At 40.6% G+C, this 25,918-nt stretch overlaps 1 protein-coding gene across 4 annotated transcripts in view; it reads right to left on the bottom strand.

The window, feature by feature from the left end:
- Positions 1-25,918, bottom strand: part of LOC123024769 (high density lipoprotein binding protein) — a 70,945-nt gene that overhangs the window by 41,305 nt on the left and 3,722 nt on the right. For 3 of the 4 annotated variants that reach the window (XM_044432913.1, XM_044432909.1, XM_044432911.1), the window contains 2 exons: positions 4,856-4,920; positions 567-679 (listed from right to left, as the gene is read on the bottom strand). In XM_044432913.1, the coding sequence (XP_044288848.1) occupies positions 567-642 (76 nt within the window). In that variant the 5' untranslated portion in view covers positions 643-679; positions 4,856-4,920. Of the gene's footprint in view, positions 1-566; positions 680-4,855; positions 4,921-21,613; positions 21,730-25,918 lie in introns of those variants that run through there. The other variant, XM_044432910.1, reaches the window with a different exon arrangement.

Genomic DNA, 25,918 nt, shown 5'->3' with positions numbered 1-25,918 from the left:
TCTTCACACATCTCTAGCTACAAGTATGAAAGAACAGAGATAAGGACCCAAAGATGATTTAGCCCTTACTTTGAGAATCTTCTACCCATTAAACTACCCCCAATATTAACCCATACAATCTAAAGCAGGGATGTGGGTAATATGTGATCCTTCAGATGTTTTGGCCTAACTCGGTTCACACTAGCCAGCATAGCCAAAAGTGAGGGATTATTTCAGTCAAAGTATCTAGAGGGCCACAAACTGCCCTTCCTTGATCCAGAGAACATGAAAATGCCACAAGGAGTGAGGATGAATAGCATGGCAAAGGAACAGTTTGGCAAAAAAAGTAACAGTGAGTATTTATGGATTTAGTTACATACTCTGAACCAATTTTACACCTGTATGCTGTTGTTAACAAAACACCACATGAGTATTTTATTATTCCATTATAAACATGAAGCCCATAGGAAGACAGGCTTGATTTTGCTCCCATAAAACACAAAGCAATTAAGTAGCAACAGAAGACACCACTTCTGTGCAGCAGTTATCTTGTGGAATTTTAAAGTAAACATATATTACTGTCTTACCTTTCACTTGCTGCTGAGCAAGGCCACTGCGATGTTCAGCAAAACTTTCCTGGGTCAAAACTGCCACGGAGCTCATGGTCGATTTCCCACCCACACACAATCCGGGTATGCCACTGGTTATAGGAGAGATTGTTATGGTAGTCACTAGTATGGCATATTTAAAAATTGAGAAAGGTAGACTGAAGTAGCAGAGGCACAGCTGGTCATTTGCAGGGCGTATGTGGCAAGTGCCCATAGTTGAACATGTTTATCACTTCCCACTGGTTACAACAATCTTTCCTAAGACTTCAAGTTGTGCCACAATATCCTTTCCATCCAAGCCACCAAGAGATCTATGCATTGCTATCACTGCTGCATCATATTGCCTCTAGAAATCCTAAAGGCTGAGGAAGCTGTAACAGCATGGTGGAATGTATTTTCCATGTAGGAGTAACAATGAAGTGGTATCATCACTCCCTTTCAACAGCCTTAAAGGTTTGAAGAGACAGCTACAACAGCATTTATACCAGTTTCTCTATATATGACAGATAATGCTCTTATGAATTATAAAGGGAATGGTGTTAACATCCATAAAAACTGTTTGCTAAAATCAGTGTGTTTGGGACATCTACTATTATTAACACTGTGCTATTACATTCATAACTCTAGCCTATTTCACATACAGCCTCAGTTCATAGCTTTTACATGTAACATGGGAATGAAACTTGGTCTCATATGCTTCGTGCTCCTCAAAGGACAAAACCCCAAGTATACAGAGATCTATCACAGAAGATCCTACTTATATAAAGTTTGTGCAAAGAAATGTGGTAATGAACCTTTTGCTATGTACAACTATATCCTACATGTGAGAGCTGTATGGAAAACCATCCTTTGCCATTTACTAGTTGTTAAGGTCTTTAACCATTTCTTATAGACTCAGGTACTACCCTATGGCAAAGTTGTAACTTCTTCCCTGAGTGTTCTGTTCCATGAGCAATGCTGCATGTGAAACAATATTTTTCATTAATAGATATTCCAGGAACAATATTACAAGTGATCCTTCTTATTCTTTGTCCAGCCTCATAACAGCCAATTCCAGATATATCAGAATAAATACAGTTGCACAGTATCTTGAAAACAACTCATCCAGTACCTATTTCTGATACAGGAAGAATATATATACCAAGGGGAGAGGAGGTGGGGCTCTTGCCCAAATGAGCTAAATTAGAAAAATTTTCCTAACAACAGGTCCTGTGCAGGTGCAAAGCCTGAATGTGTGATGCACAGAGACCATGAAGTAGTAGTAAGATACACCTTGAGATATAGACACCATCTTGGCAATTAGGTTTAATATTCCATAAAAATCTCCAGCAATACTTAATCCAATTACAACCGTCAAATATCCCATGAAACATGTTGACTGTATTCTACATGAAAGGCCTAATTTTAATTATAAGAATTAGTCAGCCGGGTAATTATGAGAAAGTGCTTATAAATCCCTTTTCAATTTCTCTGTGCTATTATATACTTAAATTATGTTCCTTTTAATTGTCTTTCTAAGCTAGTCTAGGTATGTTAAGAATCTACATCGAATCTCCCCCCTTATTTTATCATGTTTTCTTGTACTTAAAAATATTATACAACATTGTTTTTTTAAGAGGTGACTGGACCATTCAAGCTATAAGCTCAAATTAAGCAGTGGAGAAATAAATCATGATTAAAGAAAAGCTAGAATCCACTTTCAACCTAGTCAACTATATGGACTATATTCCCAGTTACTCTCAGTACAATATATATCAAAATCCTAGTTTTAAAACACACACAAGTCTGAAACTCTAGTCCCTGGTTTCTGTATTCAGTGCAGCAATGGAATCTCCATCTAATAGAAACCCAAATAGCCAGGAAAGGTTGTTTGCTTGTTTGTTTGTTTTTTGCTATAATGAGCAGGTTAAGGCATCATCTTCACTGACACTGCTAATATACCACAGTGAGTGCCTCATTGTACAAACATTCCATGATGCACCCGCTAAATGATTGGGCTTACTATGAAGTATTCTCCCTGTCCTTACTCCCTAACCCTCTAGTTAGGCAACTTGCCAGCAGATCCCGCCTTGATTTCTCTTCTCCCTTTTCAGTTCACTACAGCTTTCCTCCCTCTACTCCTTACTTTTTGGGGGAAGACTGGTGAGATTGTAAAAACTATCTCTATTTTGGCAGCCAATAACAGACAACCCCCCTCCCCCCGAAGTATCCAAGCAGCATTCTGGATGAGCTTTCAGTGGTTGACCACCACATTTAAAAACAGAACAAAACTGTACCCCAAATGTATCTACTTTTTGGGTAAAATTAAATTCTCTAATAGTTAGTCATATGCACTTGTGGAGGTTGAGAAATGGGATGCCTCATCCAGGCAATGCCCTGTGGGGTACCTATTGTCAAAGTGTGTGTGAGGAGCACCAATCTGTTGTGGTGGTTAGGGTGCTGGACTGGGGACAAGGGAGATCTGGATTCTAGTTTTCATTTGACCATGAAAGCTAACTGAGGCAGTCACTCACTCTCAGCCCAACCTACCCCACGGGGTTGTTGCAAGGATAGTCAGTCATATGCACTTGTGGAGGTTGAGAAATGGGATGCCTCATCCAGGCAATGCCCTGTGGGGTACCTATTGTCAAAGTGTGTGTGAGGAGCACCAATCTGTTGTGGTGGTTAGGGTGCTGGACTGGGGACAAGGGAGATCTGGATTCTAGTTTTCATTTGACCATGAAAGCTAACTGAGGCAGTCACTCACTCTCAGCCCAACCTACCCCACGGGGTTGTTGCAAGGATAAAATAAAGCCACCTTGAGTTTCTCAAAAGAGGGGAAAAGGTGGGATATAAATGCAATGTAAATAATGATAATGAACAAAAGGTGCCAACTCTAAACATTGACCTAAAAGATTTGAAATTGTTTTTTAAAATGCAATCTGTATACCCATTTTTAAAGTTCTATTTCTGATAGCTGTCAGAAGCAAACCATCCTGCAAAGATGTGCTCACATCTGTCACGGATGAGCCAAGACAGGAAGAAGTGCATGCTGCTGGCCTCATTCTAACACCACCTTTCAAAGCGAAAGTTCACAATGCTGTCATGAGAAAGGAGGTGAGGATACTCTTAAGTCACTTGATCTGCATGTGTGGGGTGAAGCACATGGAAAGATAGTATCAATCCAGCATGGTCTAGCCTAGCATGGCTTTTCTCAAGTTCACATGTTCTCAATAATGTAGAACACTGAAATGAATAGCAATATGCACAGTCAGAGATTAAGTCTGCTTTTTATTTTCAGAGAAGGAGAAGAAGGGAGGCTAAAACAGGCCAGCTAGATTGTTAATGGGGACTGGCTCAAAAGAACACATTGTGCGAGTCCTCTTCCAGCTGCACCTGTTGCTGACTGAAACCCAGGCCCAATTCAAAGTGCTAGTACTAACATTCAAAGCCCTAAACAGGATGGGACCAGTATCTGAAAGACTGCCTTCTCCCATATGTACCTACCCATACCCTGAGGTCATTTTTGGGGGTACTTATCCAGCAGCTCTTCTAAGGGAAATGAATGAGTAGCTACTAGGGTGGAAGGCCTTTTCAGCTGTGGCACTCCAGTTTTGAAATGAACCCTCCAAAGAAGTGCACCTGGCAGCTACATTGTATTGTTTTCAACGCCAGGTGAAGACCTTTTTATTTTCCCAGCATTTTAACAGTCCACAGTTTTAACTTTCATTCCACTTTATTCTTTTATTCCTTTTAACATCAATTCCATTTTATTCTGTGCCGCTGCTATGCTTCTGTGCTGAAGAATAGCAGTAGCAATTGCTATTACGGTTTTGTACTTGAAAATTAATGTCTGTGTTCATGTCATTTTTTAAACTTTTAATTTTAACTTTGCTGAACATCCAAGAAAGCAATGGCTATTAGGCAGTATAAAAATGAAAATAAAATGAAAGTACTTGGGTTTAAATAACACAACAATCCACTGTGGCTAGTTATCCATGATGGGTGGTCATGTCATGCAAACAGGTCAGCATTTCATATCTACAAAGTTTATCCAGTTCTGAAAAGGAACAATTTGTAGCTTAAATACAACCTGTAATACAGTGAAAATAACCAGGATACAAAGGCGCACTACGCATGTCCCTTAAAAACCATTGTGTATTACAGGTGATTGGGCGATTATTGTATACATTTAGAAAGTTCATGAATGATGGGAACAAATGTTGAAAAATCCCATAGGCCAGAAGTCTAACATATAACCCTTTTCACTGACAAATCTATAAACTTACCAGCTAAATGGTCAGTAGCCAGAAAGTCCGTCCTGTGAGTTGCCTGTCTGTCAGCCTGCCAGCTTCTGTTTTTCAAAAGGAAAAAAAGGTTACTCAGCTCTAGGAGGAAAGCTTCACGATCATAGATGCAATAATACAATTTCACTGGATTTGGAAGTTGCCCTGATGAGTTTGATCTATGAAATGTAATCATCTTTTAAATGAAATCTGCCTTTCAACAAGAGTTCTCATCCCCACAACAAAGAATACAATAAAAGTCTCAAGTAGAGATAGTATTTAAAATCAACACATAAAAGATGATGTTCATCTATTTTTCTGTGTCTGAGAGTTCAAAGTCCTGCCAAAACGTAAGTGTTTTTAAAACACATCCACATAAGTCAATCATGTGGCTTTCCTTTGCAAAGGAATTCTACAAGTTGACACACAGTTCAATCTGCTAAGGAGAAGAACAGTTGTGTGCAGCCCCCAAATAAACTTACCCATATATAGCATCTCTGGAAAGTAGCTAAAGTTTAGATAAATCAAATGGCTATTTATATTTTGCTATACCGATATAGGATAAATACCATGAATCTGTCTAGAGAGGTGATATCAATGTCAGTGTCACTTATCATTTTGTTTGCTAAACAAATCAATCTATGTGTTAGTGTTTTGTGTGTTGTGTACACTCAGGTATAACCAACTCATACAGTCCTATTGAAACATCAATCACCAAGTAAGACTGTGTATGCCAGTCTTCCCTAATTAGGGACACTCCAGATGTTTTGGACAAGTCTCATCAGCTCCCAGCCCATCTGGTCAGTGGTCAAGAATGCTAGGAGTTCAAGTTCAAAATGTCCAGAGGGCACTAGGCTTAAGAAAGCTAGCCTATAGTTCCTACTCTAGTCTCTTACACAAAGCTACTCTTGGTTAGTCTAAGAAAAAGTAGACTGTAGCAAAAGTATGAATTTGAAATTAAAGCTTGTAAAACCATCCCCAACTTGTATCACATATACATCAGAGGAACCAGGTGAGATACCCAGAGCAAAGTCTGATCCGGTTGTTTTGGATGAGTTCCACCTAACACAGCTTGCTTGCTTGCTTGCTTGCTTACTTACTTGTTTAAAACATTTTTATGCCGCCCCCATCGCAACTAAGCCTCGGGGCGGCTCACAACAGAAACAAAATACATAAATTAATAACAATATAACAATAAAAAAATTATTCAAAACCCCCCGGTGCATCTCGGCTAAAAATTTAAAATCCTATTAATACAAATAATTTAACAGTTAAAATAAGTTTTAAATAAAAAGGTCTTACCCTGGCACCGAAAAACAAGTGATGGCGCCAGGCAGACCTCTCTGGGGAGCACACTCCATAGATGGGGCGCCACCGCAGAGAAAGCCCTCCTCTGGGTACTCACCCTCCTAATTTCATTCACAGAGGGTTCCCAGAGAAGGGCATCCGTTGCTGATCTCAAGGGGCGGGAGGGCATATACGGATGCGTTCCTTTAGATATCCAGGTCCCAAGCCGTTTAGGGCTTTATAGGTCATAACCAACACCTTGAATTGGGCCCGGACTTCAGTCGGGAGCCAGTGGAGCTGAGCTTATAGATGTTGACCAAGTGCTTTGTGTAACCATATCCATACTGGATCCATGCCTCTCTTGGTTAACAAAAACCAACGGGGAGGGAACTGCTTGCTAGGACAGGAAGGTGATAAATGCTTCTTTACAAGGAGCGTTCCCTGGCAACCTGAAACAAGTAGTAGTGAGACCACTCCTGAGGAAACCCTCCCAGAAAACTTCAACAATTTTAGGCTGGAGACAAACATCTCTTTCTTGGGCACTGTTCTTAAGTGGGTGGTGACCAATCAGCTCCACGCACTCTTGAATGTGACTGATTATCTGGATCCTTTTCAGTCGTAATTCAGGCATGGTTCAGGCACAGAAACAGCTCTGATCACCCTGTATGACCACCCATGCTGGGAGAGAAATAGGGAGAGTGTGATCCTATTGATTCTGCTGGACCCCTCATGAACCATGGCATCTTTCTGGGGCAACTGAGTTGGATGCGAGAGGCACTGTGTTGCAGTGGTTTTGCTTGCACTTGGATGGTAGGCTCCAGAGGGTGGTGCTTGAGATTCTCCAGTGTGGGGTTCCTCAGTGCTCAGTCTTATCTACATGAAACCACTGAGTGAGGTCATTCAGAGTTTTGGAGTATGTTGTCATCAACATGCTGATGACATGCACCTCTAGCTCTTCCTTTTTATCTTCAGCAGGTGAGGCTGTGGATGTGCTGAACCAGTGCCTGACCACAAGATAGAGTGGATGAGGGCTACAAAATGAGGCTCAATCCAGGCGAGATGGAGACAATCTTGTGGATGGTTCTTCTGACTGAATGGAGGGAATCCAATCTGGTCTAGATAAGGTTGCACTTTCCTTGAGGGAGCAGGTTTGTACTTTGGGGTTGCTCCTTGTGCCATCTTTGTCACTTGAGGCTCAGGTGACTTCAGTGGCTCAGAGTGCCTTCTACCATAGCTGGCTAGTTGCTCAGTTATACTCCTATCTGGACAGAGTTAGCCTGTTATCAGTGATCTATGCTCTGGTAATCTCTACATTAGATTACTGCAATGCACTCTATGTGAGGCTGCCCTTGAAGAGTGTTTGGAAGTTGTAGCTTGTGCAAAATGTGGCAGCTAGATTAATAACAGGGATCAGACAGTCTGATCACTTAACACCAATTCTGTCACACGTGCACTGGATGCCTAAATGCTCCCAAAAACAATTCAAGGTGCTGGTTTTGACTTATAAAGGCCTACATTGCTTGGGGACACAAATCTGACAGAACACTTCTTCTAGCCTTCATCTACCTGGACACTACAATCAAGTTCTGGGAGCTTCCTTTGATTGCCACCTCTGAGGGAGGCTTGGATGGTAGCAACAAGGAGAAGGGCCTTTTCGTTGGTGCCCCCCTTCAGTTATGGAACAAACTCCCCACTGAGACTGCCTGGCACCACCTTTACCATCTTTTCAGTGCCAGAGGTGTCATCTATTGCAAGTCACTTAATTTATTATTGCTAGTTGTTACACAGAGCTTAAAACATTTTTCTCAACTTTTTTGTTTAAAATTTTGTATTGTTAACTTTTATGATAGTTTAATATGTTTTAATAGTGTAATATATATGCTGTTGTGAACTGCCCAGAGAGCTTCAGCTGTTGGGTTTTGATGGGCAATGCATTTTTGTGGAGAACACTTAAAATCAGAATCTGTGAAAAGAACTTTATGGATTCAGCCATTAGCAAGTATAGGCTCAAGTACACCCCCTCCCTCATGGCACTTGGCATCTTGAAAACACTATCTGCTTTTAAATAAAATGAGAGCACCTAGCTTGACTGGGGAAAATAAATGGGCAACCTATAGATTCCAAATATTCTTATTGGATTTCAGTGGGAGTCAGATATCTAACTGCAAATACCTGTGCTGCTGGGAAAACCCGTTCCAAACAGCTTACAAAACAGCAAATGAAGAGTCTAATCTGTGTTTCTGGGTAGGGCCACAATTTACTTTGAACACTGCAGCTGTAGCATTTCTTACAAGTAACAGCCACTTGGAAGAAGCTGGATCGTCCAGCTATTTACCTTACCCTTTCAACTAAATTTGAAATCCACAATTTTGCTACCTAATGAGACACAAAAGAAAGGACAAGTTCAGAAGCCTAAAACTTTTTCTGGTCAAAGTTCAAGGGAAGCAGGGAGATTTAACCGAAATCCATACAATTTGGTTCGGCCAGCATGCTTACCACAAACTGGACATGGGTAAGATATTGGTGACATTAGCACATAAAACTGCCTCTGGACTTGGTATATAAAACTGGATGATTTGTAATGAAGAAAGCATATATTATCATAAGAGTTGATTTCCTATGTTGAAGACTGGGGTAAGGTGTGTTTTTATACCCCAAGAATAAATCAGAATAGTCTAGAAGAATATGCACTCTGAAAAAAACAATACAGAATATTCATGTCACTATTTAACATGCACTACTAGCTCAAACAAGAGGGACTGGTAGGAAATCAATGTGGTATTTGCCATGTTGTGGAATTAAAAGCACTTCTGTTGGCACATGTGGCCACCGTTCATAAAAGCAGAACAAACATTCTGTCCTATAACCTCAAGTGGGATTATATAGTCAAGAAGCAACATGTTAACTCTTTTCAATGTATTTTCATCGAACTCCATAGTGTTTTAGGGAAAAGGCTCTGGCACTTTAGGCTGAACCATGATCACTTGCCTTTGCAACACACCAAGTAGAAAGATTTGTGCAGCGCTCTCCTTACTAACACAATCAGCAGCATATGAACATATGAATGATCATGTACATCTCATCCATCTTCATAGCTGATCTCATTTCACATGGCTACGCACAACCATTTTTCTGGCTCTGACTCCTTAAAAAAAATACTTTCCAGTAACTGGGTATGAGTTTTAAACTATGCTCCAGGAAGTCCATGTTCAACTTAAGATGTCTGGTGCTGTAACCTCATTTAGTGACTGCCTGACAGGAATGTAACCTTACAGCACTGCTGCTAGATTCATCATGCCCACAGAAGCGGCATAGATTTGCACATAGACATGTACCAGAAACACAAGACAACATGTTTATGAAGAAAAAAAATCCCACAGGAGTGAATTACTGCTCTATCATTAACAGAGAGAAGTAAGAGTATCCTCAGAAGTTCATGTTAGGTCAGCAAGGGCTGTTACTAGCAGACCATTGAAGGATTACTGGTTTATTTGATGCATTATCTTCTAATGGAAATACTTATGTTAAAGGCTAACACATTCTAAAAAGTGACATACTGTGTTACAAAGCAATTTCTTGTTATAAAATAACAAGGGGCAACACAAAACAAAAACTGGTGGCAGTTACTATCAAGACTGTGAAATGGTGGAGTAGGAGGAATGAAGATAGGGATATAAGCAAATACTGACACTGCATATGAATGCTTCGAATGAGTACTATCAGTCAATTTGAGAAACCAAAGATGCTTCCCATACTCCACACCTGGGTTTAGGCTTGGTTGGACAAAAGACATGTAAGGGCCCCACTGTTTTGACCTTTGTTTTAACCCTTGATGCCATGTAACCAAAGACAAAATAGAGCCCACAAACAGTTTACAGACATTGAAGGTATCTGAGCTGTAACTAATGTTGGTTCTTAGAGTGGACCCACTGAAATTAATGAGACTTCAGTTAAACCAACAATGGATACTGAAAGGGTTCTACCCTTAAAAGTTACCTAGAAGCAATTTTAACTAAGCAAATGTGAAATAAAAAACACAACCCTTTGACTATGGCAAGACATGCAGAGTGAAGAAAAGATGAAGTGTAAAAAATCAAGTTCCATAGCAGTCCATCAGGAGCCATATGACAATCTGTCTGATGATATAGCTAAATATTCATCTTTGTAAGCAAAAAATGCAAAAGAAAAAGGAGAAAAACCTGTCTGACAAAATGCCAAATCTACCATTGAATAAATAACTAGGATGTAACCAATTGGCTACAAGAGTGACATCACTGTGTTACACTAAAATTACAGAAACAAATCACAGTGGTGGGCAATGATATAGGGATCGTGACAACACTTTTGCCTTCACAGGATAAACAGCAGGTGAGGACAAGTTTCTAGAAAACAAAATAGTGGTAGGTTATCTAGCTAGATGACAAAACAACTGCTATCAAAAAGTAGCTCAGCTTAAAGGTTTGCCATAAAAATGATAAAATCCAACAGATTAAAAAAAAAGACTACAGGGACATTTGACCTTGTTTTTTCCACTAGACCTCAGCTAATGAGCCACACTTGGTAGAAAGAATATGGATAATGGGAAAGCAGGGAACAACAGTTGTTAACACTACAATGGCATGAAATTAGTTTTTCACTGGATCAAGGAAAGGGATTAGAAACCCAAAGTGTGAGAGAGGAAAGAAATGCACTACTGCATAGCCAAGCAGTTAGTCAAAATGAAGCAATATTCTAAAGGTGAGTGAGACGATCTAAAATTCCATTAAATTTAGTGGAAGCTGGAAAGAGTACTGCTCTCAAAGTATTTAGTCAAACATTATTGGGCAAGCTGAAGAACTGTGAAGGAAAGGTAACAGGCAGCTGGGAAACTGGAGGTGAAATAGCCTCAAATTATATGAATTCTGAAGATGTTGGGGCAATTACAATGCCATTTTTGGAGTATTTACTGAGATAACGAACAAAGATACAGAGAGTTAAGGAAAGAAACAGACAACTGCCAAAACTTATGCCTGACCATTCCAGTATTACAAAAATCCTGATCCAGTCATTTTCTCCTTGGTTTCCTGCATGCGTTTTAAAGGCAAGGGTTAGGGAAACAATTTTAGTTTCTTCTGATTGCTTTTGTTTGAAAACATGATATGACACTGCTAAGTCTGTCTCAAACATCTTAAAAGAGGACACTAGAGGAAAAGAGTTTTAAGGTAAGAGATAAGAATGAAACAACCTGGATTCAATAAGGACAAGTCATCAGTTGATCTTATTTGTAACCTCTCTCAGAAAGAGAGCATGGTATTGCTGGCTGTGCATGCCTGGCTCAATAAGGGAGGAATTATAATGGAATATTCGGTATCTGAAGATACCATTTGGCTCCATGGCAAGTTACATTTGGAAGGAATTGCCAGTTTAATGAAACACAAGTGTCTACCATATAACATCATATAATGTATATATTTCAATTAAATTAATCATAAATCTGCATTAATATAATGGACGTCAGGCCACAATTAGTGACAAAATTGCTATCTTGGTGGATGCTATTTATACTGGTACACTGCCAAATACAAATGATTGTCCTTTAAGATTATGATCATTTCATTGATTATCAAGGTTTAATAAAAGAAAACATTTATTCTGAAGTGTATGCAAGCACGGCAAAAAGCCAGAAAGTGCTGAAGGGTGGATTGATTTAAATCAGAGTGAAATCAGCAAGAAACGGCTTTTTCAATTACTGATCCAAATATTGTTTCTCATTTCAAAATTCATATATTCCTTTAACAAGCACACATACTAACTGGTTGTTACAAAAACAGTTGGAATATAACTGTCTTGCAACTAAATACAACCAAGAAGCATAATTCAAAATCTGTATGCATATACCCATTAATACTAGAATTACATCTCACACAAAGATATTAAGTTATTTAGTGAAAGGCTGCAATCCTTTGCTTACTTATTTGGAAGCAAGGCACAGTGAATAAAGTAAACTTCTGAGCACATATGAACACCATTGGCTGTATTCATAACTTCCCATCAGCAAGGGATAATAGTTACTGGATAACATAGTGTTTAACAATTACATGAAAAGTTATCAGGAATATTCATAATTTTAAAAATGAAAATATTGCAAAGCTCCATGAATGATCCTGGTAATGCAAAGTCTGTTTTTTCCTTGTTTCTTGCTACCTGGTGGAGGAGAATCTCATAACAATACAATTGATACTTATTCCCCTCCTCTCCAATCAGGCATACATAGACAGAACAATTTTAACTCAGACAGATAGTCATAATACAGTTTTTAACTGTAATAATACAGTTAACTGTAACATAATACAGTTTTTAACAAGGGAAGGTTTTAGCATAACTGTGTTCAGTTTCCTTAAATTTATTCCATGTTTAAAATAATTTATTAAAAATTTAAAAAGAAAACCTCCAATTAAACTTCTGATAGTGAAGATTTGGAGTTACAGCAGTCTCTCCTAATCTGGAGCAGATGTCAAGCTACTCTTCACTTAAAATCCTCTTGGTGATATAACAAAAAGGTAAACAATAGATAGCATCACATAGCTCTTAACTGAGACATGCATTCAACTCCACTTTTACAGCACAATCATGTTACCTGTGATTCTGTGCATGGATTTTATTATTATTTTGGGGAGAAGAACACAGTGTTTCTTGTACAAGTTTTCACTCTCTTAACAGTTTGCTTTTCTAGACAGTTCAAGGTGATCAAAAGCCTTTGATTCTACCAGAAAACACTATCTAAACATTATCAGAAACAGCTCCAAAAACCAAACATAGCTATGCATGCTACTTCTAATCCTGTTAAACTCAACCCACTAACTAGAAGCCTTTTCTGACTATTTAAATGTATACCTTTTGCAATAAAGTTATTCTGCCATAAAAATAGAAGATAGAAATGAGTCAGTTTACAATAAAGCACTTCAGGGGTCCCCCAAAAGGTTTAATACTGTACAAGCTAAAGCAAACTACCCCTAGAAACTTGGCTAGTGCAATGTGTAGCAGAGGTACATGTTTTGTTTAATTAACCAGCAGAAACAGAGCTGCTTCAAGAAGATACAAAGAGACATTTAACATGCTGATGACCTCCCTTTCTGACATGGAAAAGATGACTCTCAGAGAAGCAGAGGATAAAGATGATAACCATTGAACAAAAGAGAGGAAAAGTAAAAGAGGGCATTGAATTTAGAGCATTTGCTGCTAGCAATCATCAACTCTACTCTGCAGTGTCATAAGGTTCAACCAGCATCACAAAAATATATGAAAGTACAGAAACTTCAAGAGCAAGGATAAAGGAAAACAAAAAGAAGCTTAAGGAGTTACAGAAGTGAGCATCACACCATAATTGTCTCATAGGACACTGGAAGGAGGAGACTTATACATGACTGGACCCCTGAAAACAGAAGACCTATATATCCAAGCTCTAAAGTGAAATAAAACAAAACCCACACAGAGTATTCAATACATTATAAAAATGGTCTCTAGCAAGTGACCAAGCCCTGTTATTTTCATATGAATTGTCTGTATTCAAAAGAGAAATGGATGCATACCACACATCTAGATGTAATTTATATTTTCAACAGGATCAGCATTTTCAAAAAGGAAAGAGAAATTACATGCCACTCTAATTTAAATGGTTCATGTTTGGTTAATAGAAGTCATTACTTAAAATTAAATACAGTACAAGAAGGACTGTGACAGTTCACATCTTTTGAAGTCTGGGTGATTCCTGCAAGTCCAACCAGAACAAACATTACCAATCCACAACTATTTGCCCTCTGGAAAACCAAAAGATTTAACAATGCTTTATGAACACTTCTTCCAGGCAGCAGCCTCTTAAGGCCATTTAGGCTTCAATCCTAAAGTCATTCAACTGGATCTGCCTTTTGGAAACAGAAACTACTCATGGAAAGTGCTTCCACCTAATTCCTAATTTACTCCATTCAGCAGGTTTCTCCAAACTTTTATGCCATCATTTTCAGGACGCTGCAGGAAAGAGGGGGCAGGGAAGTTCAATTCCACCAGTCTAGTTGCACATGCTTAAATCTGGACACAACTCACTGACGAGTAATCTCTGCTAAACATATGACTTACTTCAGAGAAAATGAGGTGAGCTTAGAGTTAAGACACAATCCTATGCATGTTCAGACAGAAAATGGGCATCTTTAAAGTATTCTGTGGAAACACACCTGCATGTTGCAAAGACAGTGCAAAGAACTGCTTCTCAAACACTATTTTTCTGGGTATTAATTTTACAGTAAATTCTAAAAAGAGACCAAAGGGATTATATGGTGCATTTTACTTTTTCACCCTGTTTTTGCTCCTTGAAAATTAAAAGGAGGCAGAAAAAGTTACAACAGGTATCGTACTGTCACAACCCTAACAAAGGACACCCCCTTTTTTGGACAATCAGAGTCGAATTCCTAAATGAATTTAAGTTATTACAATTAAATTTAGACTGTATTGCTATTCTCTGAAATGTTGTGCACATCAAATAATTCAATAAAATCAGATGGGAAAACAGATATGATAGAGTTCCAGAATATGACTGGTGTTTCTGTTCTAGTTCTCACAACCAGCAGAAGAGGTAGTAAAACTGTATTTAGACTAAACCAATTCAGACGTCAGGTAAAGACAAACATGTTAGAATGCTCCGTGTGTGAGTGTGTGTGTACATATAGTTTTCCTGTGTGGTAAAAAAAGAAAGGGGCGAAATATGTATATTAAGGAACATTCTATCATGTGAGCCCCCATCTAGTCTCAAGCTTATCCCCCAGTGATCTGCATGTAAGATCTCAAAGACTTTCACCACCTGTTTATCTCAGAAACACGGCATCCTCATAGGGGTAGGCAACCTGGCGCTCTCCAGATGATTTGGACTACAATTCCCATAATCCTCAACTATCTGCTGTGCTGTCTAGGACTTCCCGAATACCATGTTCTAGACTTGTGTCACAACACATGGAAGCAATGGATCCAAGCTAGCTGTTCTTGCCTTTTCTCTGTTACCACAACTGAGCTCAGAAGATAAAGGTGAAGAAGCCTGGAAAATGGGGGTGCAATGGAAGTTCTAAAAAAAGGCTCAGGAAGGGTTAGTGAGAGGGGAACAGAGAGGAGTGAGTGACCTAAGGTGTCAGTAGAAGCTACGTCCTTCTGATGTAGACTACAGCCCCCGAGTTGCCAATCCAGAGGCAAATGAAGTACCCTGAAAGAGCAGGGGTTGTGACAGCGAGACTTGTTGGGTGTCTACTTGGAAGAGATGGGCATACCATTAACCAACTAAAAGTAACTCTTATGAAAAGCCAGTTGCAGACCAGTGTGGCAAACAATGTGGAGCAGGATGTGTTTGAAGGAGGAAAACCCTGTGTACTGTATCTATTGACACTGAAAACCACCCTTCCTAATGGATATATAGACTTGGCTGTATGCTTGCCTCTTCTCTCTTTAGTCCATCATTTTTATTCTTTTGGTATCCATGGCTCTTTTGTGGCCCCTACAGAATTTCCACTACCAAATCATGTAACTGACAAAAATTGTAACGATTTGCCAAGAAACAGATTCTCCACATACCGTTTTCCTGCAAGAGAGTTGTGATTTTGGTTTCTACTGTGAATTTGGCAGGAGTGGAGGTGGGATTTTTGGGACTCCCAAAAAACTACATACTTCATGGCTCTTCCCACTCCATATTTTTTTAAGAACTGGCCTTCCCCTCTGATTCCTTGTTTTGTCATGAATCTTAAGTAGCATAACTTTTGTCTCTGCAGTTTTCCTTTGCAGCTCCCATCCTCTACCAAACATCTGCCACCAAATCAATCAGCAAAATCATACAGTGAGGTTTTTGCACTCAATGGCAAAGCTCTCATCATGTTTCAACTGCACAAAAACTACTATGGACAATGAAGTCTGCCTTCTTTCTAGATAGCTAATGCTACATTTCTTTAAGAGCCATCCCAAAGCTGGTATCTTCTAGATGTATTGTCTACAAGCCCCATCATCTTGGGGCAACATTGATAGTTGTTCTATAATGTCAATTACCATCTCCTATATTGTCTGGCTGACACTACTTCCCCAAACTGATTATTCCCAATATTTCCCTCCATACTTTGGCTATATACGCGTTTCTGCCAACCTAAAAATGTCAACATGGATAGATGCCAACTCAAAACTGCTCTCAAAGTGCTAATAGTGTTTAAATATGTGAAAGATTAGGCAGCAGGCTTTTTGTCAAGTTAATGAAAAAGCTACTCTACCTCCCAAAGGCTGCTTACCATTCTAATCTCGTGAGATTTATTGGGGCGCCATATATTACAAGTTATCAGTCCTAAGTTACAGGCCATCAGAAAACCACTTATAGCAGGTACTGTGAGGGCAGAAGTTTTGATCAGGCGAAAGAGAGAAGTTGGCTATTATCTAAATAAATAATTATTTAAAAATGTCATTTTAGCAATCAATTCCAGACAAAATACGGTCAGCCATTTGAACAGGTCCCAGTCTTTTTTGCAAGAAGTTATGATGACTCAAAAAAAAAAAAACAAAACACAGTACTTTTAACAGTGCAACAGTTCTAGTCATGTCTACTCAGAAGTAAATCTCACTAAGTACCCTAGAACTTATTCTCAGGTGTGTACTGCAGAGTACAGAATCTGGGGCCCAGGGTCTCCATCCAGCCTCCCAGAGTTCTCTGGAAAATCTGGTTCTTCTCCTGGATTCACTCCCTCTTCCCAAATCACCAACTATTTGCTGATTTCTTCACTTATGTGCAACAAATCCCCCCATTCTAAAAGGCTGAAATGCCTCTCCTAAGGATTAGTTACAGGCAGCAAGAGCTTTCAGCTAATATATGCTGGTATTTTGGCCCTACCCCTTCTGCTTTTAGTTCACCCACTATTGGAATGCAGCCCCCAAGAGCTTCTTAATAGAATTCAGCTCTAAATTATGTTCAACAACAACAACAGTGCCCAAGATTTCAGATCAGGTTATGTATTTCTGGTATTTTTCTCCAGAAAGAGTACAATATATTTATAAACACAATTTTAAATAAATCCTACACACAATGTGGTGCACTGGAAACTGATCTCTATGTATCTGGACATGTTCTATAATTCAGAAGACCTAAATATAGATGAATTAATAAAATATATAAACCTCCTGTAGAATTTCACCATCTCAAAATTCAGTTGCATTATCTTGAATAAAATGCCTAATGCATTTATTGAAATATTGATAAAATTATCGTGACCACTACACATATGTTAGCTGCTAATCCCTGGAAACATCAGTTAGTAATAGTTAATAGAAAGCTAAACAAACCCTGGGCAACTTGAAACAAACAAACTGTTGCAACAAATAACAATTAAAATGCAGCTATTAAATAAAAAGATTCTTAGAAGTCAGTGTATTTGGACCAAGTATTCTATTAAAAGCAAATTATATTCAACTACATGTCTGCAGGAGAATATGTACTTATATATATTATGAATGGAAGTATGCATTCATTTTATTGTCACAGTGTAAACATTATTATTGAATGGTCAGGTCAGAATAGAAGGCAAAAGGTAGTGATTTTGTGTTCCAACATATGAAAAATGTGAAACCCCCTTTCCCTAAATAAATATTTTTTAAAAAATTTACCATTCCTCTCCCCACTCCCCAAAAGCTCATTTAAAAATGAGCACATGGCCACACCTGAAAAAGTGTTGCTAGACCTCCCAAACACTCTGTCATTCAGAGAGGAAAAACTTCAGAAGTGTTCTGCAGAGTATCAGTGTCAGCAGAGCCCAGTGTAATTTTCACAAATGCCACCTCAGCACTGCCTGTACCAGCGACCATTCGCAGCTTTAGCGGGGGAAGGGAAAAGATAATCTTAAAGAGCCAGCAACCTTTCGAAAAGAGTTACAAACTATGAAGCTGCTCTTATACTAAAGAGTACTATAGTAGTGATACAAGGACAGAAGTCTTTGTCTGTTGCAGCTACAAGCATAACATCTTGTGCCCCCCCCCCCCCCGCCAAGCTTTATACAGTTTTTGCCAGGGATTTGAGATCTGTTGACTGGCTGATAAAAGTTGTCTGTCGGCATCAGCAAGGCCAAAACAGAATACTGTTTCCTGATCTACAGTACTCTACTGAAAATCTAACTAAATATTTCTAACTGCACTCAGACATTCCTTCTAAATCAGGCACTATAGAAACAAAGGTAGTCAATACAATAACCATTTGTGATATAAGCCATACAAATTGAGCTGACCAAGAACAGTAATAATGCACTTGTGAATCTGTAATTTAACACAAGGAAAAATCAGGAAAAATAATTGCAACACAGAAAGATGGTGCCAATGAGGCTGGAACATGAGTAGCTCAACCAAGACCCCACAGTCAAGGGACCTCCAAACAGCAGTACTGGCCACTACAATGCCTTTAAAAAGAGGTCAGGTGTGCTTTCTTGGGGAATGAAAAAAACAGGAGAAACTGGAGCTCTGATCTATAGCCCACCTGGCCGCTTTTAAAGTTATCACCAAGAACAAACACAAGACACTAAAAAGTGATTTCCAGGAAAGTATGAGGTAAACCAAGCACCTTCCCATCCCTCGATCAGACCCACCATGACATTCAAGAAGCAAATGATTCTGCAAAAGGTGAAATAAGCTTCAAATCTGTGGTTAGTCCATTGACCTCAAAGCATATTTAAGGCTGAGAACAGCCACAAACAAGTGCAAACCTTTCCAAGATCAGGGTCAAGACATCTCTCCCTGCATCGCACTCACTTCACAACGCAATACTAACATACACACACCCTGCCTTGCTCCTCAATACCTAGGCCAAGAACTTGAAAAGCACAGCAAGGCTTCCACATTACAGACACTGACACTACTTTTGCATTTGAAATAATTGAGTGATAAGACTTACTCTATGCATCAACTATCCTCATTCTCATGGTAGTAAAGAGAACGAAAATTTTATAACCTGCCTTCACTATATCCTTGGGCTTTGCTTTTTATTCATTGCCATTACTTCACTGTTTCTTGCATGTTGGGAGAAACAAGGTCAAGTCCTGTAATTAAAGCCTGCCCTACCCTGACAGGCCTACCCATCCACCTAGGGAACCACAGTCTTACTGGGAAGGTTCGAGCATACTAAGGGACTACGCAAAAAGTTCTGGCCACACCAATCTCAGAAAGGCTTATGGTGAACAAATAGATTCATGTGGTTTCCATGAATTCTACAGGCATGTGTACTCTGAATGATTCTAAACTCTTGGCTCCAACAGAGCAACTTGCAATCATCTCTGGAAAACTGCCCATATAAACTTAAGAGCAGCAGGCTGCCCACAGAAAGTTACAGTTTGTCCATTACAGGGCATTTCTGTTTGTGTGGGATTTGAAGTTTGGCAATAGGTACAGAAACTCACATAAAAGGGGCAAAGAGATAGAACCAATGCTGTCTTAAGTTCATGATAGCCTTAGCTTAAAGCAAGGACCTAGTTCCTCTGTTGCACCTACCAACATCAACCAGCTGCTGCAAAGATACAAAGAAGGTTGCGTCTTGTTTGTCTCCATAAGCAAGGATGAGTGGTGGCTGCTAGCAATAGCATACCCTGGGAGGTACAACACTAAGGATTAGGTTTGCGATGCTGCCCAGACAGCACATATGAGTAAGAGAAGCATCTGCCCACTCAACCTCACTCTCTGGGTGGCACATCAGAGAATCTGAGCCAGTAGAGCTGCCTAAAGTGTGTGTAAACTAGAGGAAGCTCACTCAGTCTATGTCTCAGCAAGGATTTGGGCATCATGGAACTGCACAGAGACTGTGCACACAAACTAGGGTGCTTGGTAACTTGATCCCTTCTGCAGGCAGTGCTGCAGAAGTCCTGCTGGGCCCAATCAGTAATCTCCAGTGGGAAAACAGAGGCATCAGCTGTGGAACCATGGAGGAGCTATCTTATAATTTTGCTCACCTGTGTTTTTCTCTTCAAGAAGTACAAAGGAGATTGATATATTGTATTTTTTCAGTTTATAGTAATCCACTTAAAGAGACCTTGTGCTAATATAGCAGAATAGGTTTAACAATAAAAATAAATTGGTCTAATTTTTTTGTACTGCCCTGCTAGCCAAGCCAAAACTTGTAGTTGCCAGCCCTCCCTAGCATGTTAAGCAAGTCAGATTGGTTACTGCTGCTTGAAGGCAAGCAGAGTGGCACTGACCCTTTCCCTGGCCTCAGGTCAGGCAGGTTCACCAGCTGAGCACCACTGCTTTAAGAAACTCCAAACAGATCTCTAAACCATGGTGTCCAACTTTTCTACACACACTCCTTTACCTTTCTCTGGGCAAAGCAATAGAAAGAAATGGCATCACTAGGCCCAATTCCCACTGCTAAGCTACCCAGGAGAATATAAGTGAGCAAGTTTGAGCTACCATTTTCTGCCCATTTGATAGTGCTCTGCATCTGAGGAAAACTACTGGGACTGGGCTCAGATAGACAACAGCAGCAAACAGAAAGAAATGTTGGCTCTCACACACTCCCTGGGCAGTGCCATGGGCCCTAACTCTTCCCACTATGGCACCCACAGAATGGAATCCACCACTCCTCGCTACTTGCCCACACACTCTCTCATGGTTGTGTGGCATAGTGTGGTTCAGCTGCCTGAATGGGTAAGGAGGATGAATCCACTCTCAATGAGATGCTGCCAAGACACCCCATATCCTAGAACTAGCACTGGGAAGGGTGACTGGCTTAGCAGAACTGAAAGTGCATCCCCCTCCTGTCAGAGGACTGGGAATGCTGCCTGGGGCCTTTCCCTAAACCAGAGGGAGTGAGATAGAGAATAGAGCAGAACTTCGAAGTCTCTTTTATCCCCTTCCTCAACCTCCCTAACTAGCCTTTTGTTCTGCCTCTCTCAGGTTAGAAGCTTAGAGTGCGCTGGGCCTGGAGAAGGGCTTCCTCCTTCACTACTCCTTGGAGAAGGCAGAAAAGTCTGGCCAGGAAAGTTATTGCAAAGTTTTTGCGGCTGAGTCGGGAGGGGGAGGAGATCCGGCTGGTGCGCTGCTGTGACACGTAGCCCGATCGGTTCCCCCGCCCCCTCTCTTTTCCTCCCCCCGCGACCGAAAGACAGAGCGCGGGCGCTAAGCGTGAACCCCTCGGATTAGCCTCCGACTAAGCAGGCAGGAGGAGGTAGGGAGGAATGGCGCGAGGGGGTAGCTCTATAGGCGAGGACACCGAAGGGCAGCCTGTGCCAGCGCCTCCTCTCTGCCTCCACGTCGGCAATCAGCTCCCCCCCCCATCGTGCTTTCCGCCTCCCTCCTCTCTTTCGCAGGCATAGACCCGGCTCCGCTCCCCTCTCCGTGCTCCCTATCCCGCAGTAATCGCCTGCCTGTATTTCCTTCACATGCACACCCCATGCCCCAACCTCTTTTTCCTCCTCCCCGACGGCCTGCCTTGATTGCCCCGTACGTGGCACTCACTCCGGCCCGTGCCCGCTTAGCTCGCTCTGCTGGAGAAGCCCCGAAGCGCTCCCGGGAAAGCAGCGAGGAACCTTCTCGCCTGCTATATGGGGAAGCCGCCACCAATCCCAGGCTCACACGTCAGAAGAGCCGGGCCCCTTCCCTTTCCCTTCGTAGGGAAACCAGGCCCGGCCCAGTCGCCCGCAACCGCAGGGCTTGGAAAGGGTGGAAGCGCCGCTTCGTAACGCTACGCCGTCTAACCCAGTCCCGCTAGCCTAGCTTCCCAGAAGCGCGGAGAAACCCGCCGTAGGAGTGGAATAACAGCACTAGCAAACCGTCTCTCCCCACCTTCCCCGCACAGGGGGATGAGGACAAGTTTTCTCATACGTGACATAAGGCAGCACTGACAAAGTCTAAAATGACCCCCCACCCACCCAAAACACCCAGCATCACCACAGAAAACGGCCTGATCTTCTGCATGTTAGAAAGAAAACTGAGCACTATAGAACTCAGTAAAAATGACTATTTAAGCAAAAATGCGAAGCACTGCTCTGTGGACTACAGCAGGAATAAGTTCCATAAAGCACTGAACAGACTTCTGCATAAGCATATTGAGCAGGGGACTAGGATGGAACACAAGAGTCAAAAACACATTCGGTTTAAATGTAGGCCTTGGAAGTTATCTCCAAATTAAAAACAATTTCCTAGAATACCAAGACATTCACAGCAGCAGAACCCCAGATAACTACCCCAGGTAGTCTTGTCAGCAGAATCCAGCCATTTGTGCAGAACAAATGAAGGCAGTTTCATTTCATAGGCTGGAAGCAGAGTAACAGAAAATAGTGATCTTTAAAAGAACTTTGGCGGTGCAAGGGGAGGTGCAGTGACAGGCCATATTGCACCAAAACGTTGTCTGATTTTCAACTATCAGCAATTAAGTAACAAAAATGCCCTAACCAAAGAGCAACAGTCTACAATAACTGAAATCTACCCCAACTAGAAAAAACAATTGCCTCCACTTTCAGCAGAAGGGGGATAATTATGCATCCCCACTTTTTACATTCTTTGAAAGCAGAGGTTTCTCTGCTCCTAATGCTACTTTTTCTCAGTCTAAGCTAAGCTCTACCAACAAGTTATTTAGCTTCCTTCACATGCTTCTCAGAACCTTTTTTTTACTGGTGCAGCTTTCAGAGTTTTTAAAAATCCAAATCTGATCACATCCTTCTTGGACTGAGACTCCCCCCCCCACCCCCCCAGAGCAGAATACAACTTCAGAACCAGGACCAAGCAGAACAGGCTATTGCTCAAGGTCATGATGTTTCTGCTGACACAACCTAAAACACGGTTGGCCTCATGTGCCACTGCATCACATGGCAGCCCTTGAAGTTAGCTCAGGGAGGTGCAGAACTCCAGGCCTGTGGGTCAACTGCACCCTGCCTAGCATGCAAATCTGGCCTTCTGGACATTTTATCAACAGGCATGCCACTGTCCCTGGGCCCATCTCCTTTCCCCAGTCATTGATGGTTTCCCAGGCTTTCCCTTTTCAAAAATGCTTTAAGATGCTTCTTCTCTGGCTTACTTACTGGCAGTAAGAGCTTTAAATAACAATATGCTGATATTTTTATCCTTCTTCCATTATTTGGTTCTTATTTTCTATATGTAATGTTTTCTAGTAGGTATTAGAACAATGAGTTTGATCCAGAGTTAAGTCATACCTGGAACACAGCCATTGAAATAAATGGGACTTAAGTTAGTCATAAAGATCTTAAATGCCATTGATTTCTGTGGGTCTACTCCATCTATGACTAAGTTTGTATCCAACTGTTATTCTTGAGAGAGCCTACCATCTTTTGTGACAGAACCTTTTGCTTGTTCCTGCTGCTGAATTCTGTAGTGTTTCAAAGCCATGAGAACTTGAATGTACAGGACAGACTGATCACAATAGAACATTGATGTTCATTTGTGCCTCTTCAGCCCTGACTAGAATTGATCATCATCATTTTGCTTGGATTCAGTTTTGCTTTAATATCTTCCAATAATCTTGATATTTGCTAATAAAGGGAAATGCAGCTAACATATCTGGACTATTCAGTGTGGCTCTTAGCTTACTGCATGTTAAGTATGTGTACCTCTAACTAAATCCCAGTTAATTCAAAAGGGACTTATTCCATAGTAAGTATGCTTAAAACTGCAGCCCTTCTCCCACAAGACAATCTCTAAAAAGCCTCAAAAATGTTAATTTTTAAAGAGTAATGTATATTCCACCATTCCATCAAAGTAGTGCAGCAAAAACAAAAAGAGGGATTAAGTAATGTTCTGGGTTGGCCCTAGGCCCAGTCCCAGTATCTACAGCAAGGCACATTAAAAAGGTGGAAGGCAGGCTTACCAAATCTATATAACATATAAAACTGGAAGAAACAGAAAGTAGGGGACACTATGGAGTTGGGCAGAAAGCAACAGAATGAAACTAGTTCATTCTCTAGGAATGAGTGAATATATGATCATATTTATTTCATTTGTATTATTATTTCATTTCTATACTGCCTCATCGCCAAAAGTGCTCAGGGAGGTTTACAAAAATGCATAGAAACAAAACAATACAATAAAATATTGTAAAAGCAAAGCAGCATTAATATGACTTTAACACAGCTAAAACATACAGTACAACTGACTCCATAGAAGGAAAATCACCTGCAATGGGCAATTTCCTCCAGCCCCTGGCTAGCTAACCACATCTTTAAAGACTTCAGCATAAAGGGCTATCTTAACCTGGTGCTGAAAAAATTAAGAGTTTGGCACCTGGCCGAGTGCAATGGGGGAGGTTGTTCACATATGGGAGACTACCACAGAGAAAGCCCTCCTGCTAGTCGCCACCCTCCATGTCTCCCTCAGAGTTGGCACTTGGTGGAAAGCCCTAGAGGTTGTGTGGTGTCTCAGCAGACCACAGTTGGGACAGGTGTTCCAACAAGTATTGCAGTCTCATGCATAGATATACCACACAATAGCCAAAGCTTTCATACTGTTTCATACAAAATAAATAACTTAATTCCCCTAAAAGCATGCTTCTATCTTTTGTTCTATGTGTTGTGGTAAAGTCTTCAGCAGAATTCTCAAAAAGAAAAACACTGATTTGATCTGCAAACACATGTTAAGATACTTCCAAAAAATGCCCCAAGATGGAGTGTATTACTATCTTAATGCTAGCCTATCACAATCAGGACTAGCTGTTGACGCCACACATTCTGGTCTGAATTATATTAATGATTAATAAAATACAAATGGGACTGTTTGCACAAGCTAGCCCACTGTGGGTTTTCTAACTTATGCTGAGGCACATGTGACTGTTATTTTGAAAATGCAACTCCCATGCAGGAGTTGGCAAGTTGTGCAAGACTGGTGAGCAAGGGTTATGCAAGCTTGAACCCTCACGTATCTCTCCAGGCTTGCAAGATGCAAGAACCCCCAAGTGTGGTTGCATATGTAACTAGACACCCATGAGTGCCCCAGACTCTTGTGGGGGAAATAACCTACAATGAGCTGCAGAATGTCATCTACATTTGATCAATATTTTCAGTTAGCAAACTGTTTTAAAACACTTTCTTAGTCTTAGTAACTGAGACCACTGTTTATTAATGTCAATAAAACTGCAACATCATCAAGCCAATGTTACATCTTCATTTTTAATCTAAAAAAACTGTAGAAGTAGTATGTTAATACAACAGTTAATATATGTATAGGACTTTCAACTGTTCAAAACACTTGACATGTATTACACCTCCCTTTTTGTATGCAGTGCACAATTAAGAGAGACAAAGGGCAGGGCTGGTCTCTAGCCCATCTGCATTACAAATAGAACAATCTCAAGACTTGTGTTATTGCAGTGACAGATTTTCCCATGCCAATTTATGGAAACTCTGAATTGTCACAGGAAGAATACCATCACCTTTCCAAATAGCACCAGCAACTATAATTCAAGCTTCTCTAACCTGATGCCCTGCAGATGTTTTGGACTACATCTCCCGTCCATCCCAGACTGCATGGCCATGGGAGTGGTACATCTGAAGGGCATTGGGCTAGAAAAGGCTGTTGTAATCAAAAGGCTGTTCCAATCAAAGAGCACTTAAGAGTTGTTTTTCATTGTCAGTGCAAGCATGAAGGTACCTATTTTTTGAACCTCTGCTGCATTTAACTGCCAAATGTCCATTTCATTATCTGCTTTTGGACCAGGGAAGATGTAACAGGGAACAAGCCAGAGACTTAGTACCAAATATGATGTGTGGTGGGAGGAGGGTAGAAGGATGAAGGAGCAGCCCTTAAGTTCGATGC

This window comes from Varanus komodoensis, unplaced genomic scaffold (assembly GCF_004798865.1).
Source record: "Varanus komodoensis strain SLA01 unplaced genomic scaffold, ASM479886v1 scaffold25, whole genome shotgun sequence".
Classification (NCBI taxonomy): Eukaryota; Metazoa; Chordata; class Lepidosauria; order Squamata; family Varanidae; genus Varanus; species Varanus komodoensis.
This window is presented reverse-complemented; position numbering and strand designations above follow the sequence as displayed.